At 42.6% G+C, this 26,922-nt stretch overlaps 2 protein-coding genes across 3 annotated transcripts in view; one reads left to right on the top strand and one right to left on the bottom strand.

The window, feature by feature from the left end:
- The window catches only part of gldc (glycine decarboxylase), a 147,513-nt gene extending 135,403 nt beyond the window's left edge, over positions 1-12,110 (top strand). Inside the window, exons 24-25 of the mRNA XM_033017964.1 lie at positions 9,788-9,868; positions 11,439-12,110. Of these exons, the coding sequence (XP_032873855.1) occupies positions 9,788-9,868; positions 11,439-11,582 (225 nt within the window). The 3' untranslated portion in view covers positions 11,583-12,110. The remainder of the gene's footprint in view (positions 1-9,787; positions 9,869-11,438) is intronic.
- A 4,521-nt stretch (positions 12,111-16,631) lies between these two features.
- The window catches only part of uhrf2 (ubiquitin like with PHD and ring finger domains 2), a 112,252-nt gene continuing 101,961 nt past the window's right edge, over positions 16,632-26,922 (bottom strand). For both annotated transcript variants that reach the window (XM_033017962.1, XM_033017963.1), the window contains 7 exons: positions 25,480-25,586; positions 23,608-23,770; positions 22,705-22,842; positions 22,495-22,621; positions 21,494-21,663; positions 20,863-20,961; positions 16,632-17,730 (listed from right to left, as the gene is read on the bottom strand). In XM_033017962.1, coding sequence (XP_032873853.1) covers positions 17,584-17,730; positions 20,863-20,961; positions 21,494-21,663; positions 22,495-22,621; positions 22,705-22,842; positions 23,608-23,770; positions 25,480-25,586 — 951 coding nt within the window. In that variant the 3' untranslated portion in view covers positions 16,632-17,583. The remainder of the gene's footprint in view (positions 17,731-20,862; positions 20,962-21,493; positions 21,664-22,494; positions 22,622-22,704; positions 22,843-23,607; positions 23,771-25,479; positions 25,587-26,922) is intronic.

Below are 26,922 nucleotides of genomic sequence, written 5' to 3'. Positions count from 1 at the left end.
ATGAAAAAGTGGGGTAACATACTGTAGAACTAGTATGATCGACTGATCAAAGATCAGCGTGGGCTCGGTGGATCGAAGAGCCTGTTTCCATGCTGTTTCTCTAAACTAAACCAAAACTATGTTAGACTAATGGGAAATTAATGTGTATCAGTCCAGTTGGTTATGGGTAAAATAATTTATTTGATGATAGTTAACATATTTGATTATAGTTAACCTTTTTTTTGGTAATTATTCTTATCTATATTTTGTCATTATTTCTATTTTTTCACTAAACTTGCAGGAGAGTTTGAATTCTTTTGCATTCCAACAAAAGCACCAATTAGTGATGTAGGATTTTATTGACTGTATATTAAGTAACAGTACTAAGAATATCCTGCAGGTGGTGCTGCTGTGCTTGTAACTACAATTTTTAAATCACCCTTTGCAGTTGTAAAGTTTGCAATTGGAAGTCATTAAAATGCAGTTACAATGAGCAGCTGGGGGACATGACTTCCACAGAAAACAAGATATTCTGAAAAGCAGCCTCTGTGGAGAACACTGACTCCCACAGTTACCTGGCCTGCACCTTCTCCCACCTTGCCTCTTGCAATGACGCCATCCCTTTCTCTTACTCTTTCAATCTCTGCCGCATCTGTTCTACTGCACTCGATATTTTACTATGAAATTATTATTAAAATTTATAACGCTTGAAAAAAACAATAATCCTGGAGAATAATTCGAACAGCGAATGGAGCTTGCAAACAGATGCTAATATGATGATGAAGACACCAGAAAAGTATAGAAATAGCCTGATCATTAGACAAAGTGCTCGCGAAAGAGCAGCAAATATTTGAGCATTAAATTCATTTGGCAAACTTGTGTTTAAGAATATGCAGCTCATTCAAAAGTAAGATAAAGTATAAAGGAGGTACTATAGACATACAAGTTAATATGCAACTCCAAATCCACAAAATACTTTGGTTTGATTACAATCAGTGTTGTGTTTTAGTCATCAAGTTCAAGTTCAAGTGAGTTTATAGCCATGTGTCCCTGTATAGGACAATGACATTCTTGCTTTGCTTCAGCACACAGAACATAGTAGGCATTTACTACAAAACAGATAAGTGTGTCCATATACCATAATATAAATATATACACACATGAATAAATAAACTGATAAAGTGCAAATAACAGATAATGGGTTATTAATAATCAGAGTTTTGTCCGAGCCAGGTTTAATAGCCTGATGGCTGTGGGGCAGTAGCTATTCCTGAACCTGGTTGTTGCAGTCTTCAGGCTCCTGTACCTTCTACCTGAAGGTAGCAGGGAGATGAGTGTGTGGCCCGGATGCTGTGGGTCTTTGATGATACTGCCAGCCTTTTTGAGGCAGCAACTGCGATAAATCCCCTCGATTGAAGGAAGGTCAGAGCCGATGATGGACTGGGCAGTGTTTACTACTTTTTGTAGTCTTTTCCTCTCCAGGGCGCTCAAATTGCCGAACCAAGCCACGATGCAACCGGTCAGCATGCTCTCTACTGTGCACCTGTAGAAGTTAGAATGAGTCCTCCTTGACAAACCGACTCTCCGTAATCTTCTCAGGAAGTAGAGGCACTGATGAGCTTTCTTGATAATTGCATTAATGTTCTCGGACCAGGAAAGATCTTCAGAGATGTGCACGCCCAGGAATTTGAAGCTCTTGACCCTTTCAACCATCGACCCGTTGATATAAATGGGGCTGTGGATCCCCATCCTACTCCTTCCAAAGTCCACAATCAATTCCTTGGTTTTGATGGTGTTGAGGGCCAAGTGATTGCGCTGGCACCATATGGATAGTTGCTCGATCTCTCTTCTATACTCTGACTCATCCCCATCAGTGATACGTTCCACAACAGTGGTGTCGTCAGCGAACTTCACACTATAGAAACAGATGGAGATGAAGGAAACAGTAGGGCACATACTCGCCAGGATGCTGCTAGGTGGGAGGAGTTCAGATTGAAATGATAGCTGGGAATTTAACTCTGGCAAGCTTGAGGTGTTGAACTTTTGTACTTCGGTATGACAAACCAGGACTGGCACACAGTAAATGATGGAGCCCAGAGTGTTGCAAAACAGACATCTCAGAAAGTGTTCACAGAAAGTGGTGAGCGAGGTGGACACTGTGGTCAAGAAGGTGTTTGGCTTGCTTGCCTTCATTGGGACGGATATTCGGTTCAAAAGCTGGGACATCGCATTGTACAGTTGTACAAGTCGTTGGTGAGAACACACTTGGGAGTATTGTGCCTTTCTGGTCACCCAGCTCTTGGAAGGATGTTAATATGATGGAAAGGGTGCCAAGGAAATTCACTAATATGTTTCCCTGGGCTCACAGACTTCAGTATAGGGAGAGGTTGGATAGGCTGAGACCTTTTTCTTTGGAGCATGGGAAACTGAGGGGTGACCTTATTGAGGGCTACAAGATCATGAGGGGCATGGATAAAGTGTATGTTCACAGTCTTTTTCTCCGGGTAGAGGATTATAAAATCTGAGGGCATAGGCTTAGGACGAGAGAGGCAACCATTCACTCAGAGGGTAGTCCGTATCGGGATTAAACTGCCAGAGGAAGCTTTAGAAGTGGATTCAAATTAGTTTAGTTTAGTTTATTGTCACATGTACCGAGGTACAGTGAAAAGCTTTTTTGTTGCATGCTAACCAGTCAGCAAAAATTACAATCGAGCCATCCACCTTGTAGATATATGATAAAAGGAATAATGTTTAGTACAAGATAAAGTCCAGTAATGTCCGAATAAAGGATCTGCAATGAGACCCAATCAGGACTGCACTCTAGGTTTTGATCCGATGGTTCAGTTGGCTGATAGCAGCTGGGAAGAGACTGACTTTAAAATTATGAATTTTAAAATACATTAGAATGTATATATGAAGAGGAAGGGTCTAAAGAGCTATGGGCTGGTTGGAGGCAAACGGGACGAGCCTAGTATGCTAACGGTTGACATGGACAAGTGGCCCAAAGGACCTATTTCCATGCTGAATAGCTCTATGGCTCTTAGAACGGGAGATTACAGCATAATCGGGCCTTAATCACGTTGCCATTTCCTAGAGCGTGCCATATACAAATTGGCTTCAGTCTTCCCTTAATTATAGAAAAGTGGTTATGTGGTGCTTTGGGAATGCCAGTGGTGCTAGCTCGAAGGGCCGAATGGCCTCCTCCTGCATCTATTGTCTAATTACCCAGATCTGAATCCAGTTTTGGATTGGATGCAGTAATTATATAAATATACATATATGAGGCACACCAACCACTTGTTAGTACAAAAGAGAACCATGCTCTATTTCTAGAGTATCATTTGAATTGCTATGAAAAGTTTTGATTCTTTATACCTCGTGAAGCCACTGTAAGTAGCAGCAGTGCCAATGAGGTCTGTGGACCTCCAGTGAAAGCATTGGTTTCTTGCTTCCAAATTTAATGGTAGCCACATTCTGGACTCACTTTAAATGATACTCCCAACTTTTCACTGACCTGTGCTTCACCCTCCATCCCCATGACCTGCTTGCTGTTCACTGTAATGAATCTCACGAGTCATTAAGCATTTGCATGAAGCTGCAAGACTCTCTCTTCCACACGAGTATGGTAATTGCCACCTGGCGAATGGTTGAGCAAACAGCCAGAAATTCAAGTTCGATCCTGACCTTGGGTGCTCTCTTTGTGGAGTTTGCAAGTTCTCCCTGTGACCGTGTGTGTTTCCCCTGGGTGCTCTGGTTTCCTCCCACATCCCAAAGATGTGTGGGTTTGCAGGTTAATTGAAGAAAGCTTTCACTGTCATTGAACATGTGAATATCCCGTTTGTGTACTTCCTGAGTGTAATCTACAATTCTTACTCTTGTACAAAGTATAATTGTGCCTATGTATAGTAAGATTTTTATTGAACTGTTGCAAAAAGTATTTTCACCATACCTAGGTACATATGACAATAAAGTATCATTGAACCATTGGGAATCCTGTGGGAATCCCAGCGCTGGAGTTGTTGTGTCCTGGTATTAACTCTGGCAGAGCAAAGATCTGACCTGATATCTGTTTCTTCCTCCACAGAGGCTGGCTGGCCAGCTGCGTATTTCCCACCCTAATAAATGCTGTACATCTACCATTCCACCGATTTGGTATGCAGCACCTCCAGGAAACGCTAACCAGAGATTTTTGTGTTAGTAGATGAGAGAGGGCTGTGTGTTGACTTGCTGTTCAGTTCACTGGCGGCTAAAATGAAAATGGATAGGCTGTGAAGTTGAATTTGGGCGAAACATGATAGCACATCAAAAGCTGTTTGATTCCATAGAACATTAGAGCACAGGAACAGGCCCTTCAGCCCACAATGATGATGCTGAACAGGGTGCCAAGTTAAACTAATATCCTCTGCCGACAGGTGACCCAAATCCCTCCATTCCGAACATATCTCGTAAATACCACTTTTGTATCTGCCTCGACCCGAAACGTTACGTATTCCTTTTCTCCAGAGATGCTGTCTGACCCATTGAGTTACTCCAGCTTTTTGTGTCTATCTTCTGCCTCTACAACCCTGGCAGTACATACCAGGAACCCATCATTCTCTGTTTGAAAAACTTGCCCCTCTTACCTAAATCTATGCCCACTGGTCTTTGACATTTTCACCTTGGGGAAATAGGTTTTCACTATGCCTTTCCTCACTTTATCAATCTTTGATGTTCCAGAGAAAACAATACAAGTTTGTCCAAACTCTCCTTATAAAATAACAGCCATTCCAGTGCAATTGTCAACAGATTTGATGGTATCATTTTGGCCTATCGTTTCAGTACTTAAATTACTACAAGTATTTTCCCTGACCACAGAACCAGACTATAAATCTTGAGGCTTTGTTTCAAAACAAGTTCCATATAATTGGCAGTAAAATACGCTTGATAAAGCAGTTTTTGTGCCCACGCACCATTTGTTGGAAGGAAAACTAGGAATATTGCAAAAATAAATCCTTGTATAATGGAACACTGTTCACGGTGTAATTAGCTGATATTATAAGGGATTTGTTTCAGATGCTTTCTGCATGTAGAAAACAATTAAGACATCCAATAGAATGAGAGGTGGTTTCCGATTACTGTATTAACACAAGTACTTGCAGATTCCTCTGTGGCAGAAGTGCTCTGGAATTTAGCAGATTCTCAGTTTCAAATGTTTTGTCCTTTATCAGTGAAGCATAGCTGTTTAGTTTCTTCTCTGAACATGACCGGATTCAGCTGGTATACATCTGGTGTTTCCAATGCTTAATCCAGGTGGATGTTTCTTCAAGTGACAAATTACACATCAGCCTCCTACCAAAGGAGCATAATGCCCAATCCTGATCCTGTTCTTTCCTGATTTTCAGTCACTTTTGACAAAAGATCATTGGACAGTGGTAACTTTGCCTGGCTGATTGTTCTTTACCTCGAATGGCAGGGAGTATTGGTGCTAATTGTAAATATTCAGCTGCAGGTCCTATGATCTCCAAGTTCACAAAGCCCAAGGATCAGTACGTGACCCATATAGAGGAGAATATTGTGCCGACTTGTCTGTGTAACGTTATTAATAGCAGGGGTTGATCGTACCCGGCAGTCTGGACGAATAGAAACTAGAGTTGGGCCAAAATGGTGACAGGAAGCAATACCTTGGGGTGCTGATGGTGAGCCACATCCACAGATGCAACAAGGTGGCTGGGCTGGCATAGCTAACCGTACCATTGTGGTTCTTCACTTACGGACAGGCCTGACCCAATGAGGCTGCTAGATTGTCCTTTCTGCAAGACTTGCATTTAGACAATAGACAATAGGTGCAGGAGTAGGCCATTCGGCCCTTCGAGACAGCACCGCCATTCAGTGATCATGGCTGATCATCCACAATCAGTACCCCATTCCTGCCTTCTCCCCATATCCCCTGACTCCGCTATCTTCAAGAGCCCTATCTAGCTCTCTCTGGCACTGGTGCAGTTGAAGTACTTGTCAGTGGTGTCACTGTTCTGCTGCAGAAAAATGCAGAAGCGGTCCACTCCTGCAATGGAGACAAATATAGAAAACTACATAAAATATTGTGACTTATTTAGTGACTGATTTTTAAGAGCACTAGTGGCCGTATTGAACTTGTCCCTCGAGCATGTGTCCTGGTTTCCACATTACCTGAGTAACCACTGTATTACCATTCTGTGGCATTGTACACCATACAAAAAGCAGTGTCGTCCCAATATCTACTCCATCAGCTACAATAGGACCATGTGTACTAACCCCTACATAAATACTTGAACTTAAGATCAAGTTCACAGCCCTTTAATCTTCCTGGGTTTGGAGGTTGAGGAAGATCAATGTCAAAAGGGACGGATTGCATCTTAACAGGTGTGGGACCAGCATTCTGGCAGGCAGGTTTGCCACTGCTACACGGGTGGTTTTAAACTGAATAAGGGGGGTGGGGTGTCAAATGAGATAGTTGAGGATGGAATTAAAGGGAAAGGGTTTCTTAAATGTGTGAGCGGAGAGACAGAGGGGTGTAAAATGAGGGTAGAAGCAATAGGTAGCAAGGTGAAAAGTAAAAGTGGCAGGCAGACAAATCCAGGACAAAAATCAAAAAGGGCCACTTTTCAACATAATTGTATAAGGGGTAAGAGTGTTGTAAAAACAAGCCTGAAGGCTTTGTGTCTCAATGCAAGGAGCATTCGTAATAAGGTGGATGAGTTGAATGTGCAGATAGCTATTAATGACTATGATATAGTTGGGATCACGGAGACATGGCTCCAGGGTGACCAAGGCTGGGAGCTGAACATCCAGGGATATTCAATATTCAGGAGGGATAGACAGAAAGGGAAAGGAGGTGGAGTAGCGTTGCTGGTTAGAGAGCAGATTAACGCAATAGAAAGGAAGGACATTAGCTTGGAGGATGTGGAATCGATATGGGTAGAGCTGCGAAACACTAAGGGGCAGAAAACGCTAGTGGGAGTTGTGTACAGGCCACCTAACAGTAGTAGCGGAGTTGGGGATGGCATCAGACAGGAAAATAGAAATGCGTGCAACAAAGGTAAAACAGTTATAATGGGTGACTTCAATCTACATATAGATTGGGTGAATCAAATTGGCAAGGGTGCTGAGGAAGAAGATTTCTTAGAATGTATGCGGGATAGTTTTCTAAACCAACATGTAGAGGAACCAACGAGAGAGCAGGCTATTCTAGATTGGGTAATGAGTAATGAGGAAGGGTTAGTTAGCAGTTTTGTTGTGCGTGGCCCCTTGGGCAAGAGTGACCATAATATGGTTGAGTTCTTCATTAGGATGGAGAGTGACATTGTTAATTCAGAAACAAGGGTCCTGAACTTAAAGAAAGGTAACTTTGAGGGTATGAGACGTGAATTGGCCAAGATAGACTGGCAATTGATTCTTAATGGGTTGACGGTGGATATGCAATGGAAGGCATTTATAGACTGCATGGATGAACTACAACAATTGTTCATCCCAGTTTGGCAAAAAAATAAATCAGGGAAGGTAGTGCATCCATGGATAACAAGGGAAATCAGGGATAGTATCAAAACAAAAGATGAAGCGTACAAATTAGCCAGAAAAAGCAGCCTACCAGAGGACTGGGAGAAATTCAGAGTCCAGCAGAGGAGGACAAAGGGCTTAATTAGGAAAGGGAAAATAGATTATGAAAGAAAACTGGCAGGGAACATAAAAACTGACTGCAAAAGCTTTTATAGATATGTGAAGAGAAAAAGATTAGTTAAAGCAAATGTAGGTCTCTTGCAGTCAGAAACAGGTGAATTGATCATGGGGAACAAGGACATGGCAGACCAATTGAATAACTACTTTGGTTCTGTCTTCACTAAGGAAGACATAAATAATCTGCCGGAAATAGCAGGGGACCGGGGGTCAAATGAGATGGAGGAACTGAGTGAAATCCAGGTTAGCCGGGAAGTGGTGTTAGGTAAATTAAATGGATTAAAGGCCGATAAATCCCCAGGGCCAGATAGGCTGCATCCCAGAGTACTTAAGGAAGTAGCCCCAGAAATAATGGATGCATTAGTGATAATTTTTCAAAACTCTTTAGATTCTGGAGTAGTTCCTGAGGATTGGAGGGTAGCTAATGTAACCACACTTTTTAAAAAGGGAGGGAGAGAGAAAACTGGGAATTACAGACCAGTTAGTCTAATGCCGTAGTGGGGAAACTGCTAGAATCAGTTATTAAAGATGGGATAGCAGCACATTTGGAAAGTGGTGAAATCGTTGGACAAAGTCAGCATGGATTTATGAAAGGTAAATCATGTCTGACGAATCTCAATCTTATTGAGGGTTCAGTATTGATGTGGATAGAGAACTGGCTGGCAGACAGGAAGCAAAGAGTAGGAGTAAACGGGTCCTTTTCACAATGGCAGGCAGTGACTAGTGGGGTACCGCAAGGCTCAGTGCTGGGACCCCAGCTATTTACAATATATATTAATGATTTGGACGAGGGAATTGAATGGAACATCTCCAAATTTGCGGATGACACGAAGCTGGGGGGCAGTGTTAGCTGTGTATAGGATGCTAGGAGGCTGCAAGGTGACTTGGATAGGCTGGGTGAGTGGGCAAATGCATTGCAGATGCAGTATAATGTGGATAAATGTGAGGTTATCCACTTTGGTGGCAAAAACAGGAAAGTCGACTATTATCTGAATGGTGGCCGATTAGGAAAGGGGGAGATGCAACGAGACCTGGGTGTCATGGTACACCAGTCATTAAAAGTAGGCATGCAGGTGCAGCAGGCAGTGAAGAAGGCGAATGGTATGTTAGCATTCATAGCAAAAGGATTTGAGTATAGGAGCAGGGAGGTTCTACTGCAGTTGTACAGGGTCTTGGTGAGACCACACCTGGAGTATTGCGTACAGTTTTGGTCTCCTAATCTGAGGAAAGACATTCTTGCCATAGAGGGAGTACAGAGAAGGTTCACCAGACTGATTCCTGGGATGTCAGGACTTTCATATGAAGAAAGACTGGATAGACTCGGTTTGTACTCGCTAGAATTTAGAAGATTGAGGGGGGATCTTATAGAAACGTACAAAATTCTTAAGGGGTTGGACAGGCTAGATGCAGGAAGATTGTTCCTGATGTTGGGGAAGTCCGGAACAAGGGGTCACAGTTTAAGGATAAGGGGGAAATCTTTTAGGACCGAGATGAGGAAAACATTTTTCACACAGAGTGGTGAATCTCTGGAATTCCCTGCCACAGAAGGTAGTTGAGGCTAGTTCATTGGCTATATTTAAGAGGGAGTTAGATGTGGCCCTTGTGGCTAAAGGGATCAGGGGGTATGGAGAGAAGGCAGGTACAGGATACTGAGTTGGATGATCAGCCATGATCATATTGAATGGCGGTGCAGGCTCGAAGGGCCGAATGGCCTACTCCTGCACCTATTTTCTATGTTTCTATGGTAAAGTTAGATCAGTCTAATAGTTCCTATTCTTCCAGGATTGATAATATTCAATAGCTAAAAATGTAATTTATGTTTTTATGTTGGAATTGGATGTTGAGGACTCGTCAGCATCTGGATTAATTGGTTTTCATAGCCTCTGGTTCATCATTGAAGTCCACCACTTTCTTCAGCTTTGTGTCACCTTAATCTTTATGCATGCTGGTTCCTCCTTCAATCTATGCAGTATTATTTTAGTCTAGAAGATTGTCAGACGACTGTTCAAAGATATTCGACCTATATTAGAATTTCTTGCTAGCTCCAGTGCAGTTTTAATTTACTCATTTATTGATGCGGTTAGCTGAAAGTAACGGATTTTTTTATTGTCATTTAAAGATGTCTCCTCACACACTGGCTTGTATTGCTGCATCTAACTGGGACCGACCGTACTCTCGAGAACAAGCTGCATTCCCATTGGTAAGTCCAGCTCCAAATTCCATTAAAGGCTGGTGGTGATTGCTTTGGGTTCAATCTGGGTGCAGTACAAGATATTTTTCAGTGCAGTGGTAGCCTTTATTTTTCTCACAATATCAGTTTACCATGATGTGTGTCCTGTGAACCTTCCGTTTTCTCTGCCTCTCACCCACATCAGACAAGCAAATAACCGCAATGTTTCAGACTCGCACATGGAGTGCTTCATTCTCAAAACCCATCGCAGCCAGATGCCTATAAAGGTTCTGTATATGACTTTTAACCTGCAATTTTCCCAGATTTTTATCCTGCCTTCTTTAAATACGAAAAAATATGCTCGCCTGAATTTGTGCAAGTCCCTTTAACGCAAGGTAGTGGCCTACCTTGGAAGGTATTAGATATGTCTTATAATTTCCATAAACCGTCGAGGTTGCCTACGATATATATTTGTTCTGAGACCCAGCCACCAATTCTATGAAGGGGAGGAGGCCAGAAAGGAAGCAGCGAAACAGCTACCACAGGGATGTCCACTATTGTGTACATATATATTACATTAGGGTAGCACAATGGCACAGCTGATAAGAGTTGTGGCCTCACAGCACCGGAGACCCAGGTTCAATCCTTAACTTGGGTGCTGTCTCCGTGGAGCTTGCACATTCCCCGTGGCCGTGTGGGTTTGCTCCAGTTTCCTGCCACATCTCAAGGATGTGTGGGTCTGCGGGTTAATTGGTCTCGGTAAAACTGCCCTTAATGTGTCGGGAATGGATGAGTAAGTGGATTACATAGAATTAGTGTTCACCGGTGATCGATGGACTCAGTAGACCGAAGGGCCTGTTTCTATGCTGTGTTGCTAACCAAACTAAAATCTATGTTATTTATGGTGGCCTAACATGAACATCTATATATTTAGCATCTATCACAATGAAAACATTGTGGCGGCACTGGGTGATGGGCCACGCACTGTACATAACCTTCGGCTCTTGGGGGGGGGGGGGGTGTCACGTGTCCCGGTGACGAGAGATAGGGGTCATGGTTTGGTCACGGGTGCCCCTGGAGAGTGTTTAAGGGTTAATCGCGCGCGCACACAGTGTTGGTGAGTGAGGAGAGTTAGTGTAGAATAAAGAACCAGTATTTCGGACAAACTTCGTTTGTCTGCCTCGTTCTTTAACGGACAACTCCGCGTCCGCTACAACATCAAGCATTGTACTCATTGTGGTGGGTTTATTAAACATCACAGACCATGGCCAGCACCCAGCATCTCTGGAGAACATGAATAGGCGACGTTTCAGGTCAGGACCCTTCTTCAGACTGACCCGAAACATCATCTATCCATGTTCTTCCAAGATGCTGCCTGACCCACTGAGTTCCCCCAGCCACCTGGTGTCAGTCAGATTAAAGGAAACATGAGACCCTGGGCGGTGGGTGGGGGGAAACATAATGTGGTCGGTCAGACGCCAAATCAGGAATTATGATTAGAAAGGGAATGACCATTGTATGTTATTAAATTACAAGTCTTGAGACAATTGAGTATTTTTATTTGAATGAGTAACCCGAAAAAAATGTTTGTTTTTTACAGCAATTTGTGAAACCAGAAACCAAATTCTGGCCGACAATTGCTCGCATAGATGACCTTTACGGAGATCAGCATTTAGTCTGTTCCTGCCCACCAATGGAAACTTACGAGTCACCCTTCTTAGAAGAGAAAAGAGCTTCATCCTAAGACTTGATCGTGAGTTTATTTTTACAGTTGGTAATTACTGTGAACAAACTCATTTACACTTTTCGGAGGGGGTTTCAAAATCAAGATCCGATGAGTCAAATATCTCAAATTGTAATGAAGCCGCTGCTAAACGTTTTTTAAGAGAATAGAAAATGTCTTCTCAGCCACACTTCAGTTGATGGTAATCAGTGCCTCAAAATTAAGCACCATTCAATTGCATAAGTGGCCTTGCTCCTGTGCACTTTTTTTCTCGGTGAGTTATGAATGGCTGCAATTGCAGCTGTGATTGAATTTAGCGAGTTCATTTATAGGACTGTTGGCTTGCAGCAAATTGTCAGACTATAGAAGACTGTGACCGAGCGAGAACGTGGTCCCAGGCAGTAGTATTTTCTGTGTTTGCCTTTGATATACTTCTGTGTAATTGTCAATACCTCTGTAGATGTAACCAGCATCTTCTGGTTAATAGAAGTTTAAAAAAGTATGTAAATTTTAACTGTCTTATTATTCCAATAAAAATTCTTGAATTGACCTGCCTTTTCCCCACGCGTGTCTGTTACAATTTTTTTAAATATTCATATTTTACATAAAAATCATAAATATGCTAAAGTTGACATATTTCATGGGTGATATTCTGGTTGCTACATCTGGTAGAATAGGAAATTGGACAAATCATTCAGTTCCCAATCGGTTCAACTCATTACGGTCTTGCACAGAAAATATAACCATTCATTTTAATGCTAGATTCAATACTGCTGAGGGAAAAGACAATGGAAGGAATTCCATAATACAGGTTGCCCCCAGGTTATAAGATACATGAAACATAAGAGCAGAGTTAGGCCATTCAGCCCATCAAGTCTGCTCCGCCATTCAATCATAGCTGATCTATTTTTGCCACTCCACCCCATTCTCCTGCCTTCTCCCCATAACCTTTGAAATCGTTACTAATCAAGAGCCTATCGATCTCTACTTTAAAAATACGCAATGACTGCCTACACAGCCATCTATGGCAATAGATTCACCACCCTCTGGCTAAAGAAATTTCTCATCTCCAATCTAAAGGTACGTTCTTTGATTCTGAGTCTGTACCCTCTGGTCCACGACTCCCACTACTGTAAGCATCCTCTCCACATCTATGCTCACTTGGCCTTTCATAGAAACATAGAAAATAGGTGCAGGAGGAGGCCATTCGACCCTTCGAGCCAGCACCGCCATTCATTGTGATCATGGCTGATCATCCACAATCAGTAACCCGTGCCTGCCTTCTTCCCATACCCCTTGATTCCGCTAGCCCCAAGAGCTCTATCTAACTCTTTTTAAATTCATCCAGTGAATTGGCCTCCACTGCCTTCTGTGGCAGAGAATTCCACAAATTCACAACTCTCTGGGTGAAAAAGTTTTTTCTCATCTCAGTTTTAAATGGCCTCCCCTTTATTCTTAGACTGTAGTCCCTGGTTCTGGACTCCCCCAACATTGGGAACATTTTTCCTGCATCTAGCTTGTCCAAACCTTTTATAATTTTATATGTTTCTATAAGATCCTCTCATCCTTCTAAATTCCAGTGAATACAAGCCCAGTCTATCCAATCTTTCCTCATATGACAGTCCCGCCATCCCAGGGATTAACCTCGTGAACCTATGCTGCACCCATTCAACAGCAAGGATGTCCTTCCTCAAATTAGGAGACCAAAACTCCACACAATACTCCAGATGTGGTCTCACCAGGGCCCTGTACAACTGCAGAAGGACCCCTTTACTCCTATACTCAAATCCTCTTATGAAGGCCAACATGCCATTGCCTTTCTTCACTGCCTGCTGTACCTGCATGTTAACTTTCAGGACACCTAGGTCTTGTTGCACTTCCCTTTTTCATAATCTGCGATTGAGATAATAATCTGCCTCCTTGGTTTTGCCGCCAAAGTGGATAACCTCACATTTATCTACTTTATACTGCATCTGACATGCAACTGCCCACTCACCCAATCTGTCCAAGTCACCCTGCATCCTCCTCACAGTTCACACTGCCACCCAACTTTGTGTCATCTGCAAATTTGCTAATGTTACTTTGAATCCCTTCATCTAAATCATTTCTATTGTAAATAGTTGTGGCCCCAGCACCGAGCATTGCGGCACTCCACTCGCCACTGCCTGCCATTCTGACAGGGACCCGTTTATTCTTACTCCTGTTTCCTCAACCAATTCTCTATCCATGTCAATACCCTACCCCCAATACCATGTGATCTAATTTTGCCCACTAATCTCCTGTGTGGGACCTTATCACAGGCTTTCTGTAAGTCCAGATACACTACATCCACTGGCTCTCCTTCATCCATTTTACTTGCCACATCCTCAAAAAATTCCAGATTAGTCAAGCAGGGTTTCCCCTTCATAAATCCATGCTGACTTGGACCAATCCTTTTACTGCTATCCAAGTGCGCCGTTATTACTACTTTAATAATTGACTCCAGCAACTTCCCCACCAACGATGTCAGGCTAATTGGTCTATAATTCCCTGTTTTCTATCTCGCTCCTTTCTTGAAAAGTGGGATAACATTAGCTACCCTCCAATCCACAGGAACTGATCCTGAATCTATAGAACATTGGAAAATGATCACCAATGCATCCACAATTTCTGGAGCTATCTCCTTGAGTACCCTGGGATGCAGACCATCAGGTCCTGGGGATTTATCAGCCTTCAGTCCCATTAATCTACCCTATACTATTTATTTCCTAATGCATATTTCTCTCAGTTCCTCTGTCCTCTAGTATATCTGGGAGATTGTTTGTGTCTTCCTTAGTGAAGACAGAACCAAAGTACCTGTTCAACTCTTCTGCCATTTCCTTGTTCCCCATAATAATTTCACCTGTTTCTGCCTTCAAGGGTCCCATATTTGTCTTTACCAATCTTTTTCTCTTAACATACCTAAAGAAGCTTTTACTATCCTTCTTTATATTCTTACCTTCGTACTTCATCTTTTCACCCCATATTGACTTTTTGTTACCTTCAAATGTCCTTTGAAAGTTTCCCAATCCTCTGGCTTCCTGCTACTCTTTGCTATTTGGTGGGTTTCAATGAGATTCCCCCTCATCTCGGATGATGTTCTTTTCCTGATATATATCAGGATGAAATCCCCCTGCATCCAGTTATGACAAGAAACTGAAAAGTTTGCAAGTCGGAAATGCAGCTGCAAGCTGAGTTCCCCTCCCAGCAGATGCCCCTGGTAGCTGGCAAACCCATCCCACCCACTCCCAAAAGCTCATCCGTATGTACAGGCTGTACATACGTTGTACGTTCATAAGCTGAGAAGGATCAGTAATCCCATGTTCATCTTTGTCATCATTCAAAAGGACCAGCTATCCTCACCAAAAGGAGTTTACCTTACCTGGAGTGTTAACTTTAAACTTATAAAATTTGAACAAATTTCCCAAAAAATGAGAAGTGTTTTAAAATTAAAGATTGAAATGTTCACAGGCCAAAATCATGTCATTTATTGGATTTAGCATCACGTCTGAAAGAAGGTTCAGAAGCTTGAAAGTGCGCACCACCAGACTCCGGAACAGCTTCTTCCCCTCAGTTACATGGCTTCTGAACGACCCTTCCAGAAACTAAGTTACTATTCACCTCAACCCCAGTGAAGACATTAGACTTTGTCAATGGAACTGGTGCGTGACAATGCTGAGAACAACATTCTGCATTTTTATTTATGTATGGTATTTCTGATCTGTTTTGATAGCATGCACAACAAAGTTGTGACTATAATAAACCTAAACCTAAGTATTTCTGCAAAGCCCTTCACATAGTATAGGACCTGCAGCATCCCATCCATGTGCTACATATGTGATGTGTTGCTGGCTGGTGTCTGCAAATTACTGTCAATTACAACATCAAATCCAAGTGATATTTTCCTTCGCACGTGCTTTGGAGCCATCTTGGAATGTCTGAGTATGCAGTCTCCAGCCTTTCCTTACCTGTTGTCTCCATAATGTTCACTGTGTGTTGGGTGAAGAAATACACACTATGTTTTACATACTATACAGACAGCAAAGGAAGTGAGCAGAAAAGCACAAAGTTCTTTCTCGAAAGTGGTGCGATGCTGGGAGGTGAGTGAGAACGAGGGAGGTGGTGGGGAGCAACTCTTGGCTGACATCTTCCACAAGGTGCACCAGCGAGCCCTTTTCACCAGTTGATGCAACTAATATTGTGGCTCATGTTGTAGTCCTGGTCTGACAGCACTTTCTTCAGACCACTGGCAGGGCACATTCGGTCACTGTAGGACTTCCTCCCCCTCGGCAGTTGCTGCTTCTTCCTGTCAGCCATCGCTTTGTCTGCTGCCCCCTTCCACTGCCACCTCCTACTCCCGTTGCTTTGTCCACTCCCTCCTCCACCTTCTCCTCTGGAATCAGTGCATCTTCTACCTTGGTCTCCGGGGGAGGAGGAGGGTAGCAGCAGCGGGAGACAGCAGAGTGGGCAAAGCAACGGGAGGAGGAACAGACAGCAACATTGGAGTGGAGAGCACACAAAGCGACAGCCGACAGTAAAAAGCAGCAGCTGGTGAGGAGGGAGGGAGCCACACGGTGACCGAGCATTTCTTGTTGGTGCTAGCGGCCTGAAGAAAGCGCTGCCTGCCCGGGGCTACAATAAGAGACTCAACATCAGCCGGGTCAACTAGACAGTGTGGCAACTGGTGAAGAAGGGCTCGATGGTGCAGCCTTGCACCATTGGCGTCTAGTTTTAAGGTGATATTACACAAACTGCTGGAGTAATTCAGCGGGTCAGGCAGCATCTCTGGGGAACATGGATAGGTGACGTTTTGGGTTGGGACCCTTCTTCAGACTGATTCAGTCCTTTTATATATTAACCAACATTTGCAGTTCTTTGTTTCTACCTAGTTTTAAGGCGATTCTGATGCGTAAAATCTCACTTACGTACTGGGTTCACAGAACGTAATCCCTACGGAAGTCGGGATGTGTCTGTATTTTCCAGGATCTGTAACTAGTTTCCAACTTTACATGTAAGATTGTAGGCACCCAATAACGAGCCAAATCATTTAAAAACATTTGAAATGTTAACGTTTATTGGTAAGTACTGGTTCAAGGAATATATATCAAATCTCAAAATCACAATATGAAGTGTTTTTCTACCCCACCCCCTGGCTAGAATTGTTTTAGACACTGATACAGACATAATTGCCACATACAAATAATCTAGTTATAATGTCTGACTAAAATACCAAAAGTGGCATATTCAATAATAACAAATGTATTTTCTTTACATGATGTATTCTGTTTGGCTAGAAGTGCTTGTTTTCTGTGCATTTTGAAATGCTAATACAGATATCACTGAACACTAATGTAGGTAACAATGGTACATAATCATCCTCAAAAACCATTAGTAGTCAAACCATTCAAAATATAAGAATGCACACTTAACCTCACAAAAGCCCATTAACTTGCTCTTTTTCTAATTTTTGTTTTTTTTTTTCAAAATAGCGACATTATAAAATCAAGGTAAAGAGAGATATACTCACCACAGAATTACTTTAAAATCAGTTATAATTTTCAGTGCTATTACGTTTTCAAAAACCAAGCAATATGGACCAGGCACAGATAATATTGATTTGTAGAGGCAGTGTGTAGCTGGGCTTCTTTGTGACTGACAAAACTCCCCATCATTTCCCTTCCACTGTCTTGAGGTAGTTTAAAAACAAATGTAATTCTAGCTTCAGACCATCTTACACTTTTGATGCTGAGCTTTTTGGACTACATTATGGAGAAAACTACCTTAGATGTTACCAGACAGCCATTATGAAAACGCTATACTTTAATTATGTACTGTGTAATAACTGAGTGTTAAAGATGATCCACGGTGAAACATTAGTTGATCTAGAATGAGCTCAGGATGTTTACTGTCAGGCCTATTGGTCCTTTACTGTTTTATTTGTTTTTTTAAATTCCTCCCCCTGTAAAAACCTGTGCAGATGGGAGACAGTTTACACCAATGAATGTCATCGCCCTTTGCTATATCCTGGGAAGAACTGGTCCAGTATCGACTGAAGAATCTTATTGGGAACCATGTTGTAATCCTTTCCAAGTTCATGGCGGCAAGCAGGACAAGTGTAGACCTGGGCGCGGAATGATCGCTGCAGACAACTCTGAGGACGGAGAAAATTAATCAATAAATGCATCCAAGTGCGTGCAAAGATTCAAAATATCATGAATGACATTCGTGCCTTCAGGCCAGTCCTAAAGAGACCTCACACTACCCTACAATCAGGGCGGCACAGTGGCGCAGTGGTTCAGCTGCTGCCTTTCAACGCCAGAGACCTGAGTTCAATCCTGACTTATCTGTACTGAGTTTGTATGTTCTCCCTGTGACCTCGTGGGTTTTCGCTGGGTGTTCCAGTTTCCTCCCACACTGCAAAGACATGCAGGCTTGTAGGTTAAATGGCTTTTGTAAGTTGTCCCTAGTGTGCAGGATGGAACTAGTGTACGGGTCATTGTTGATCAGTGCGGGCTTGGTGGGCCGAAGGGCTTGTTTCCACTCTATCACTAAAACTGAAAACCTATCCAAGGACACTGACGGGGGCAAATTTTAGAAGTCGGGACATTTGGAAGTATTAGAGAGATCAGTCTCCCCATTCTTTTCCAGATATCTCTCTCCCCCTGCCCTATCCCCGCATCATCCTCCCCTCAGCTTCTCCCCTCCCCCAGCCCTGCAATTACACTCCCTCTCTCTCCTGCATTACACCTACCGCAACCTAGAGCTCTGGCTCCAGATAAATCCAAGCCCCCAAATTAAAGATTTACAAGGACAAAGAAATGGGAATTGGAGTTGGACGACACATTGAAGAGACGACACATGCACTTCTCCGAATGATCATAGTTTAATGATGCTATTTGCAATCAGTTGTTAGACAGCACGGAAACATTGTGGTATCAGCATCATTTCAGAGAATGACATTTTTAGGAGCATTAATCTGGTCCTCTCAGCCCTGACTAAATTCCAACTGGGCAAGTGATTATTTGGGAATCATTAGCGACAAACATCTACTTAAATTCACACAGCCTAAAAAAAATAATGAAATAATAAGTGTAAAAAGCTACAGTATGAAGTCCCCACCATTGTTGAAAATATAAACATGGGCTGCCTGTAGCTTGTTTCATTCACAAAAAATAGCTAATGTATTATGTGAGAGAATTTAAAAGCATTATCACACCAAACAAAAACTTCAAGGCCAACTTCCTTCTAAATATCTCCTCCAAGCCAGCAACTTGGACGCCATAACATTTAAAAATGCAGCTTAGCTTACAATGAGTCATCGCAATAGACTTGGAGTGAGATATTTCAATTAAAGTACAATAATATCCAATTCTATTTATTGAAATTGAAACGATTTTAATGATTGTAATGTGAATAACCGCAAGACATTCAGTACAAAACATTACAGGCAATGCTAATTCTAAACGCATGAAAAGCCTACTTCTAACAGGGAAATCGGAGTTATAAAACTCAGCTAATTCCAGATGTAATAAACTGAACCATGGGGCGTTCTTGAATTGGTTCAACTATTAAACTGAACTCATTGATGGGATAGAGTTTTAAAATACTCGATCACTGGAATTATTTACTCTAAAACTGCTAAGCAATAGATAACCATTCGGCTAACTCTACCTTCAATGGACCACTAACAACAAATTCCTAACATTAAGGCAGGTGATGTGATCTAGGCGTACCTTTTCATGAACAGAACCCAACAATTCATTTTGCAGTCAAAACTTGCAAAAATTATGTTGACTACAGACTCTCCTTAATTACTTTTGCAGCATAGCTAGATAACAATGTTTTTGGGGAACTTAAAACAAGTGAAAAATATCCATTCATTGTGACATAGTCATATAGTGTGAAAACAGGCCCTTCGGCCCAACTTGCCCACGCTGACCAACGTTCCATCTACACTAATCCCACTTGCCTGCGTTTGGCACATATCCCTCTAAACCTGTCCTATCCATATACCTGTCTAATATATTCTTAAACGTTGCGATAATCTCTGCCTCAACTACCTCCTCCAGCAGTTTGTTCCATACACCCACCATCCTTTGTGAAAACAGTTACCCCTCAGATTCCAAAAAGATCTTTGCCCCTTCACCTTAAACCTATACCCTCTGGTTCTCAATTCTCCTACTCTGGGCAAGAGACTGTGCATCTATCCAATCTATTCCCCTCATGATTTTGTACACCTCTATAAGATCACCCCTCATCCTCCTGCGCTGCAGAGAATACTCAGGCTACCCTATAGCTCTGACCCTCAAATCCTGACAACATCCTTGTAAATCTTCTCTGCACCCTTTTCAATTCGACAACATATTTACATTAACACATTTTAAATATCCTTATGCCTATAAAACTCTGATCTTGGATGTGTGAGCGTGTGTGTGTGTGTTTTATTTGTTTATGTGTTTTCACATCTTCTCGAAAAAACGACGTGCGAACGGGAACATTTTTACATATTCTGATAGAGATTTACCCCCTGGAGTCAAAAATCGGCTTACCTGTAAATTTTGTGCTTTATTTCTTGGGTTATTAATAAAAAACTTCATAAATCCGATCCAACTTTGAATTCAAAACACCTGTTTATTTTCGCTGATGACGTGACAATGGATCTGCCTGCCGTCTGCTCGCGCTGCAACTGACGTCACCTCCCACCCCTCCCTCCTCCCCCCCGTTGTTCAAAGGTCACCCTGTCGACTGATGAAGTTCGCCCGCTCGCGCCTCGGCTCGGCTCCCGAGAGCTCCCAAGATCTCTGGTCGTCGCACGCTCGCGGCAGCAGAAGTCACAGAAAGAACGAACCAGTCAGGCCCTGTATCCGAGAGATCTCAACCTCCCCTCTCTCTCTCCCCTCCCTCTCTTCCCCGCCCCTGCCCATCTCTCCCCTCCTCTCTCTCTGTCTCTGCCCCTCTCTCTGTCTCTGCCCGCTCTCCCTCTGCCCTCTCTCTCTACCCCCCTCCCTCTCTGGACGCGCCTGCGAGTTGGGGGCTATGCGTGAGTGGATAGGGGTAAAAGGAGCGAATGAATAATATTAATATAATATCAAGGGGGTGGTTAGTGTGTGTGTGGGGGGTGGTTAGTGTGTATGTGACGCCGCAGGCCACACCCCCCAAAACTATGCGTTGAGGGGACGGGACCCAACGGGTCTCACTTGGTCAAGTAATATATAAAGTTCTTTACTTCAGTTTTTTTTCCTTCCATTCATTTGGTGCAACAAATAGAATATTGAACACTCACCTTGCAAACATTGTGCTGGCATTCTGTTGTAATTGGCTGAAAGACCAATTCCTGGCAGCAAATGCACATGAAGATCTGTTCAGTTTTTCTTAAGAATTTCTATGAAAATAAGACAAAAAAATGTTGGACTTTTTGCAAAATGTTAGAACAGGCACAATACTTTGGGGAGGAAATAATCATTCCCAGGTTGGCGTATGCTGAGAGAATGGAGCGGCTGGGCTTGTATACTCTGGAATTTAGAAGGATGAGAGGGCATCTTATTGAAACATATAAGATTATTAAGGGTTTGGACACGCTAGAGGCAGGAAACATGTTCCCGATGTTGGGGGAGTCCAGAACCACCAGGGGCCACAGTTTAAGAATAAGGGGTAAGCCATTTAGAACAGAGATGAGGATACACTTTTTCACACAGAGGGTTGTGAGTCTGTGGAATTCTCTGCCTCAGGGCGGAGGAGGCCGGTTCTCTGGATACTTTCAAGAGAGCTGGTTAGGGCTCTTGAAGATAGCGGAGTCAGAGGATATGGGGAGAAGGCAGGAACGGGGTACTGATTGTGGATGATCAGCTATGATCACATTGAAGGGCCGAATGGCCTACTCCTGCACCTATTGTCTATCATATTGGCAAACATACCGGTCCTTCCATAATAGAGGCAAGTGCCTCATCCCAAAGTTTCTTGTTTAAGCAGTCCTCTCTGATCAGCCACTGTTGGTGTGGAGTCAGCTGGTATGTTTCTCCCTCAGCGTCGTCCTGGGTAAGTTTCAGAGTCTTTGCTTGTGGTGCAGTCACAGTAGCGGAAGCAGCTGTAAGGAATTAAAAATAAAAGGCAGATCCTTTCAAAACACCATTGCAACCTACACTCCAGCATCCTCCTCCACCCTCAGCCACACCACTACTTTCATGATTTGCCATTAGCAACATACAGGTTCTCCCCAACTTACGAACCCACAACTTACCTGCAGCCCAGATTTGCCGAGGGGCCACAGGATTCTATCGTGAGGAAACAGTCTTTGCCGCCGCATTCCGACTTGCAAACATTCCGTGTTAATGAACAGTTTAGTTTAGATTAGAGATACAGCACGGAAACAGGCCCTTCGGCCCACCGAGTCCATGCCAACCAGCGAACCCTGCACACTAACAGTATTAACACTGGTTTAAATCGGAGGTAGACACAAAAAGCTGCAGTAACTCAGCGGGACAGGCAGCATCTCTGGAGAGAAGGAATGGGTGATGTTAGTAGGGTCTCAACCCAAAACGTCACCCATTCCTTCTCTCCAGAGATGCTGCCTGTCCCACTGAGTCACTCCAGCATTTTGTGTCTACCTTCAACAATAATAAATTTTCAGCTGTTAAAAATATCCCTGTATTTGAAAACAACATGTTGTTTCACAGAGTGACCACTAGGCGGTTGGAGCAAATCCCTAACTTGGTTATGACGGACAATCGTCAATAATGCCCCCCCCCCCCCCCCCCCCACCGCCCCTTCTTCTTATGGTCCTTTATAAGGAGGGTTCACTGTAATTTGTTCTTTGCTCTTGGTGCAACAATATGGTTTTATCTGGTCATCACAATGAATCGCAAGAGGTACAAATACATTAGTAGCTTTTTTAACAGCCACCATCAAGTATTGTGAAACGCACCTGTCTTTTGTTGTCTCTTCAGAGATGTTCTACTACCACAGTTGGTCACCACTGTATTTGCTTCCTGTTTCTGGCCCTTTTTTTCCTTGTTTGCCATGGCTTCCAGGTATCCTTCAGGATACTATCATCAATGACAATACAGAATTAAAATAGTGGCTGTACCGTTTAATTAATGGTGGAAACAAAAAAAAAGTCAGCTCCAACCTGTATTTTCAAGGCCAGTTTCTTTGTCCTGTCCTTTCCTTCTGGGGTCCATGGCGCAGGTTCTACATCATCACGTCTCAGGAGGTAGCGCCAGACCAAGAAACCAGATTTTCCTATTTCAGGCCAGTATTTTACCACCTGCATTATTGCAAAGGGTAAAATTAGAATTTTCTGCTTCGACTGTGGCTCCCACCCCGTCTGTATTTCCCATGTTCTTCAAAACCTAGGTGCAAGGATTCATGGCACAGGATACTTAGTTGGCGGATCACCAACGGTGCAAGTGGGTGATCCGCTCAACTCCTTGATCGACTTCAGACACTGGTGGCACAGCTAATGGTGACGGCATTTAATGCCAGCCACTTCCCTTGTTGGAGGTGGCCATGTCTAGCACTTGAGTAGTGTTAATGTTGCAACCTGCTTGATTGCATAGACCTGAATATTCTCCAGGTTATGCTGCAGATGTGCACTCTTCTATATCTTAGGAGCTGTGAACTCAGCACCCTAACTTCCTGACTTGGGATGACGGGAAGGCCGCTGATTATGCAGCTGAAAATTATTGGGTCTGGGACACTGAACTACACCAGTAGTTTGTTTGATGACAACATTTTCTCGTGCATGCTCAGACAAATGTTCTCATTTTATTGCCGATCATTATTATTGAAAACCACCCAGCGTTTAACAGAGGCATGACTTTATTGCTTTTGTTTAAAAGCTTTGTTGTTAGAAATAAATAATTTCTATTTAATCAAGGGGTGGGATGATTCCAAAGCAAACTCAGATGCACCAGTAATGACCAACCACTAATAGTTCAGCCGAACATCCAGCAATAAAATGCAATCACAGTGCTCTGCCCCACTGCTATCCGGGCCTACTGGGACGTTTTGACTTCCAGTGAACGAGAACCTTGTAAATCCCGTCATATCTGTTGCCTTCCTCTGGTGCATATTTGCTGACTTTCCGTCCTTTTGAACTACGGACCACTCGGACCGACTTCCCAGCCTTCCAGTCTTTCGCTTCTGCTCCAATCTCATCATTCAGCACCGCGTCACAGTTAAGAGCCAATGCCCTAACATAAAGCACAGAAGATTGTTGCTGGAAACCAATAACTATTTTAGCATTCAAGTTCAGGACACAGCGACAACTGGTTAAGGGTCTGTCCCACTTGCCGATTTTTTCGGCGACTGCCAGCATCGTTGACTGACATGTCAGGTCACCGAAAAATTTGCGGCGTGATGCGGCGGTGACGCAGTGTGATGACGTATGACGCGCGGTGTTTTTTCAAGTGTCGCAACATTTTTTTTGTGGCCGGCAGTCGCCGAAAAAAATAGGCAAGTGGGATACGCCCTTTAAAATTCAAGAGTTATGAACTTAAACACATCCTGTACTTAACTGTCCCGGTGTGAATTTATATTCACAATTCTTCAAAATAAAATGCAACAGAATTGCAATAGAGGCATAGTCACAGAGCACAGAAACAGGCCCGTCAGCCCAGCTTGCCCATGCCATCCAAGATGCCCCATCTACACTAGTCCCACTTGCCTGTTTGGCCCCGTATCCCTTTAAACCTTTCCTATCTATGTACCTGTCCATATGTCTTCTCAATGGTGTTATAGTGCCTGCCTCAACTATCTCCTCTGGCAGCTCAATCCATTTACCCACCTGTGTGAAAAAGTTGCCCCTCAGGTTCCTATTAAATCTTTCAATGAAGTACAACAGATGGCACTACTAATTGGCTTCTGGATTCTTGTCACACAAAATAATGTGTTGGTATAATTGCAAGTCAGAAAATGATAGGCACTATAGAAGGGTTATAAATATTCAAAGATTTATCATTGGAAGAGACAGTAAAAGGTTTATATTCCAACATCCAAAATCTCAAAAGGATCGCAAGTATAAGATGGTAGCTCGACAATTGCAGAAAGCTAATTTATTTTAATGCAACTGATACAATCATTGAAAGTCAGAATTCAAGAGCAGCACAAATATATATATAGCAACCCAGTGACTCCTGAACCAGCATTCCAGATGTGACATACTAATCTCAGCAGGACAAATTGTGAAATTGAATTCAATCAATCTGGTAATTATGTACAAGGCATAATAAATATGTAATATTCTGAAAATCCATAAAATCCATATGAAGATGCTCGCTTAAATTTGTATTCAAGAGAAGACTTCTCGTGCCCTGGGTACTAAACTAATCCCTAGGATGCAAAGCTTTTCTTATGAGTAAGTAGAATGCCTCTATAATATCTTGTGTTATAAAAAAAGTGAACTGGTTGATATGTATACAAACAATAGTGGGTTTGACGGAATCAATGCCATAAACATGATTTCACATGGCTGAAGAGAGTAGGAACAAGAGTGGAGTTTCTCAAGAAAAAGAACCATTCAGAATTGAGTTATCGAGAAACTATTTCACTCAGAAGGTTACATATTAAAACTAAATTCTCTATCTCAAACATATGTCGAAACACAGTCCACAATTGAGATTGATAAATTCTTGACAGGGAGAAATATAGGGGATGAGTCAGACAATAAGCACAAATTTAATTAATGGTATGGCAAGTTTAATGGACCTTGTGGCCTAAACCTGGTAGGGCTCAACTGTGACACAGCAGTTAGTGCTGCTGCCTCAGCACCAGTGACTCGGGTCCGACCCTGATCTCCAGTGCCATTTCACTGAGGTGACTATGGGAATAGAAATTCACACAAATACTTGTTGCATTAACATACATCTGGAAAAGAATGACACCCATAAATGGAAAACATTACCTATTCATGTTGGTGAGAGTCTGATCATATGACAGCTCCCCAATTCTCTTGTTTCCAGAAAGGTCTCGGCCACCACTCCCAGTATAAGTAAATTCATTGCCTCGATCCTATTACAAATAAAGTAAACCTATCAGCAACAGAGCTCTTCTCTGTGTTAGTTTAAATCAGCATGTTAAAGATAATATTATGAACTGACATTATTTTAATTCAAGGTTATGGTCGGGTTCTGAAGTGAAGCTCGGCTACCTGATGGAGTCCGACAGATCTCAACTACCTGCGGCAGCTTCAAGTTGCATCAGGCACACATTCTGATCAAACATTTGTGTCTGATTCAGGCAGAGCTCTGCTAACCCAGACTGCTGAGAACAAAGAGCGACCTGGCATGAGACAGGGCACTGAGAGAACAAAGAGTGACTCAGCAGTGGGGGGAAGGGGGAGGGGGGGAAAGAAGAAAGAGCAACCATGGGGTCTATATTGAATACTTTTGTAACTTTCAGCGACTCTTAGCATACGTTTTTAGTTTGCAAAACAAAGAATTTCACTGTACCAAATACATGTGACAATAGAATATCAATCGATCAATCAGCCAACTATTTTATCAGGATGATATGCTTTGAATCACACGGTTTTGAGATTGTTATTATCTCCAGAGACGGTCAGGTCAGATATGCAGCATGCTACAAGTTCTCAAGCTCAAGTCAAATTTGGATTGGCTGTGGACAGAGGGGTCTAAACGGTATAAGGGAGAAGGTTACTCATCAGAAATCTTTACAAACCAGCATTTCAATAACAATTATTTAACTTAAACATTATTGGAAAAGGAAGAACCAACAGAGAGAATAAAGAGGAGATCATAAATATAGTTTTGGTATATATTTTTAATGGGCCCCAATATGTCAAGCCTTCCCCAATTACAGCGCGCATCATTGCTTTCTTTTCTTGGCCACGTTTCTTGTGCTGTAGAAATAATTATGCGAGAACCATTTTATCATATACTCTAATGCATAACATGCCTTTTTTTATATTTGTTTCAATTCTACCCCTTTCATACAATGACTAATTATGACCTGAAGAGCTGTAATTTTCAAATGTGTACTGTTGATTAATATAATTAATTCTGCTACTGTATAATTTTTAAATGTTACATCCCTACTGATGTCTAGCACTTACCTTGATGAAACACTGCTGCACTGCCTCAAGAACGCAAGGTGCAGGTTCAAAAGGGCAGTGAAAATATTTTCAGAGTTAGAAAAATAGAATTCTGCTATTAGTACAGTGTAGGTTTTAATCCCTGTTCTGCGTGAACTTGCTCGGACAAAGATACACGATGATTTCCTCACAACATCTAACCAAGGAGGGCAGGAGGTGGAATACATTCAGTTAAAGATCACTCTTCATCATGGTTCAACAACCTCTACCAGAGAGGAAAACGCCGTCAGCTGG

This window comes from Amblyraja radiata, chromosome 3 (assembly GCF_010909765.2).
Source record: "Amblyraja radiata isolate CabotCenter1 chromosome 3, sAmbRad1.1.pri, whole genome shotgun sequence".
NCBI lineage: Eukaryota > Metazoa > Chordata > Chondrichthyes > Rajiformes > Rajidae > Amblyraja > Amblyraja radiata.
Note: the sequence above shows the minus strand (reverse complement) of the source record. Positions and strands in the feature narration are given on the sequence as shown.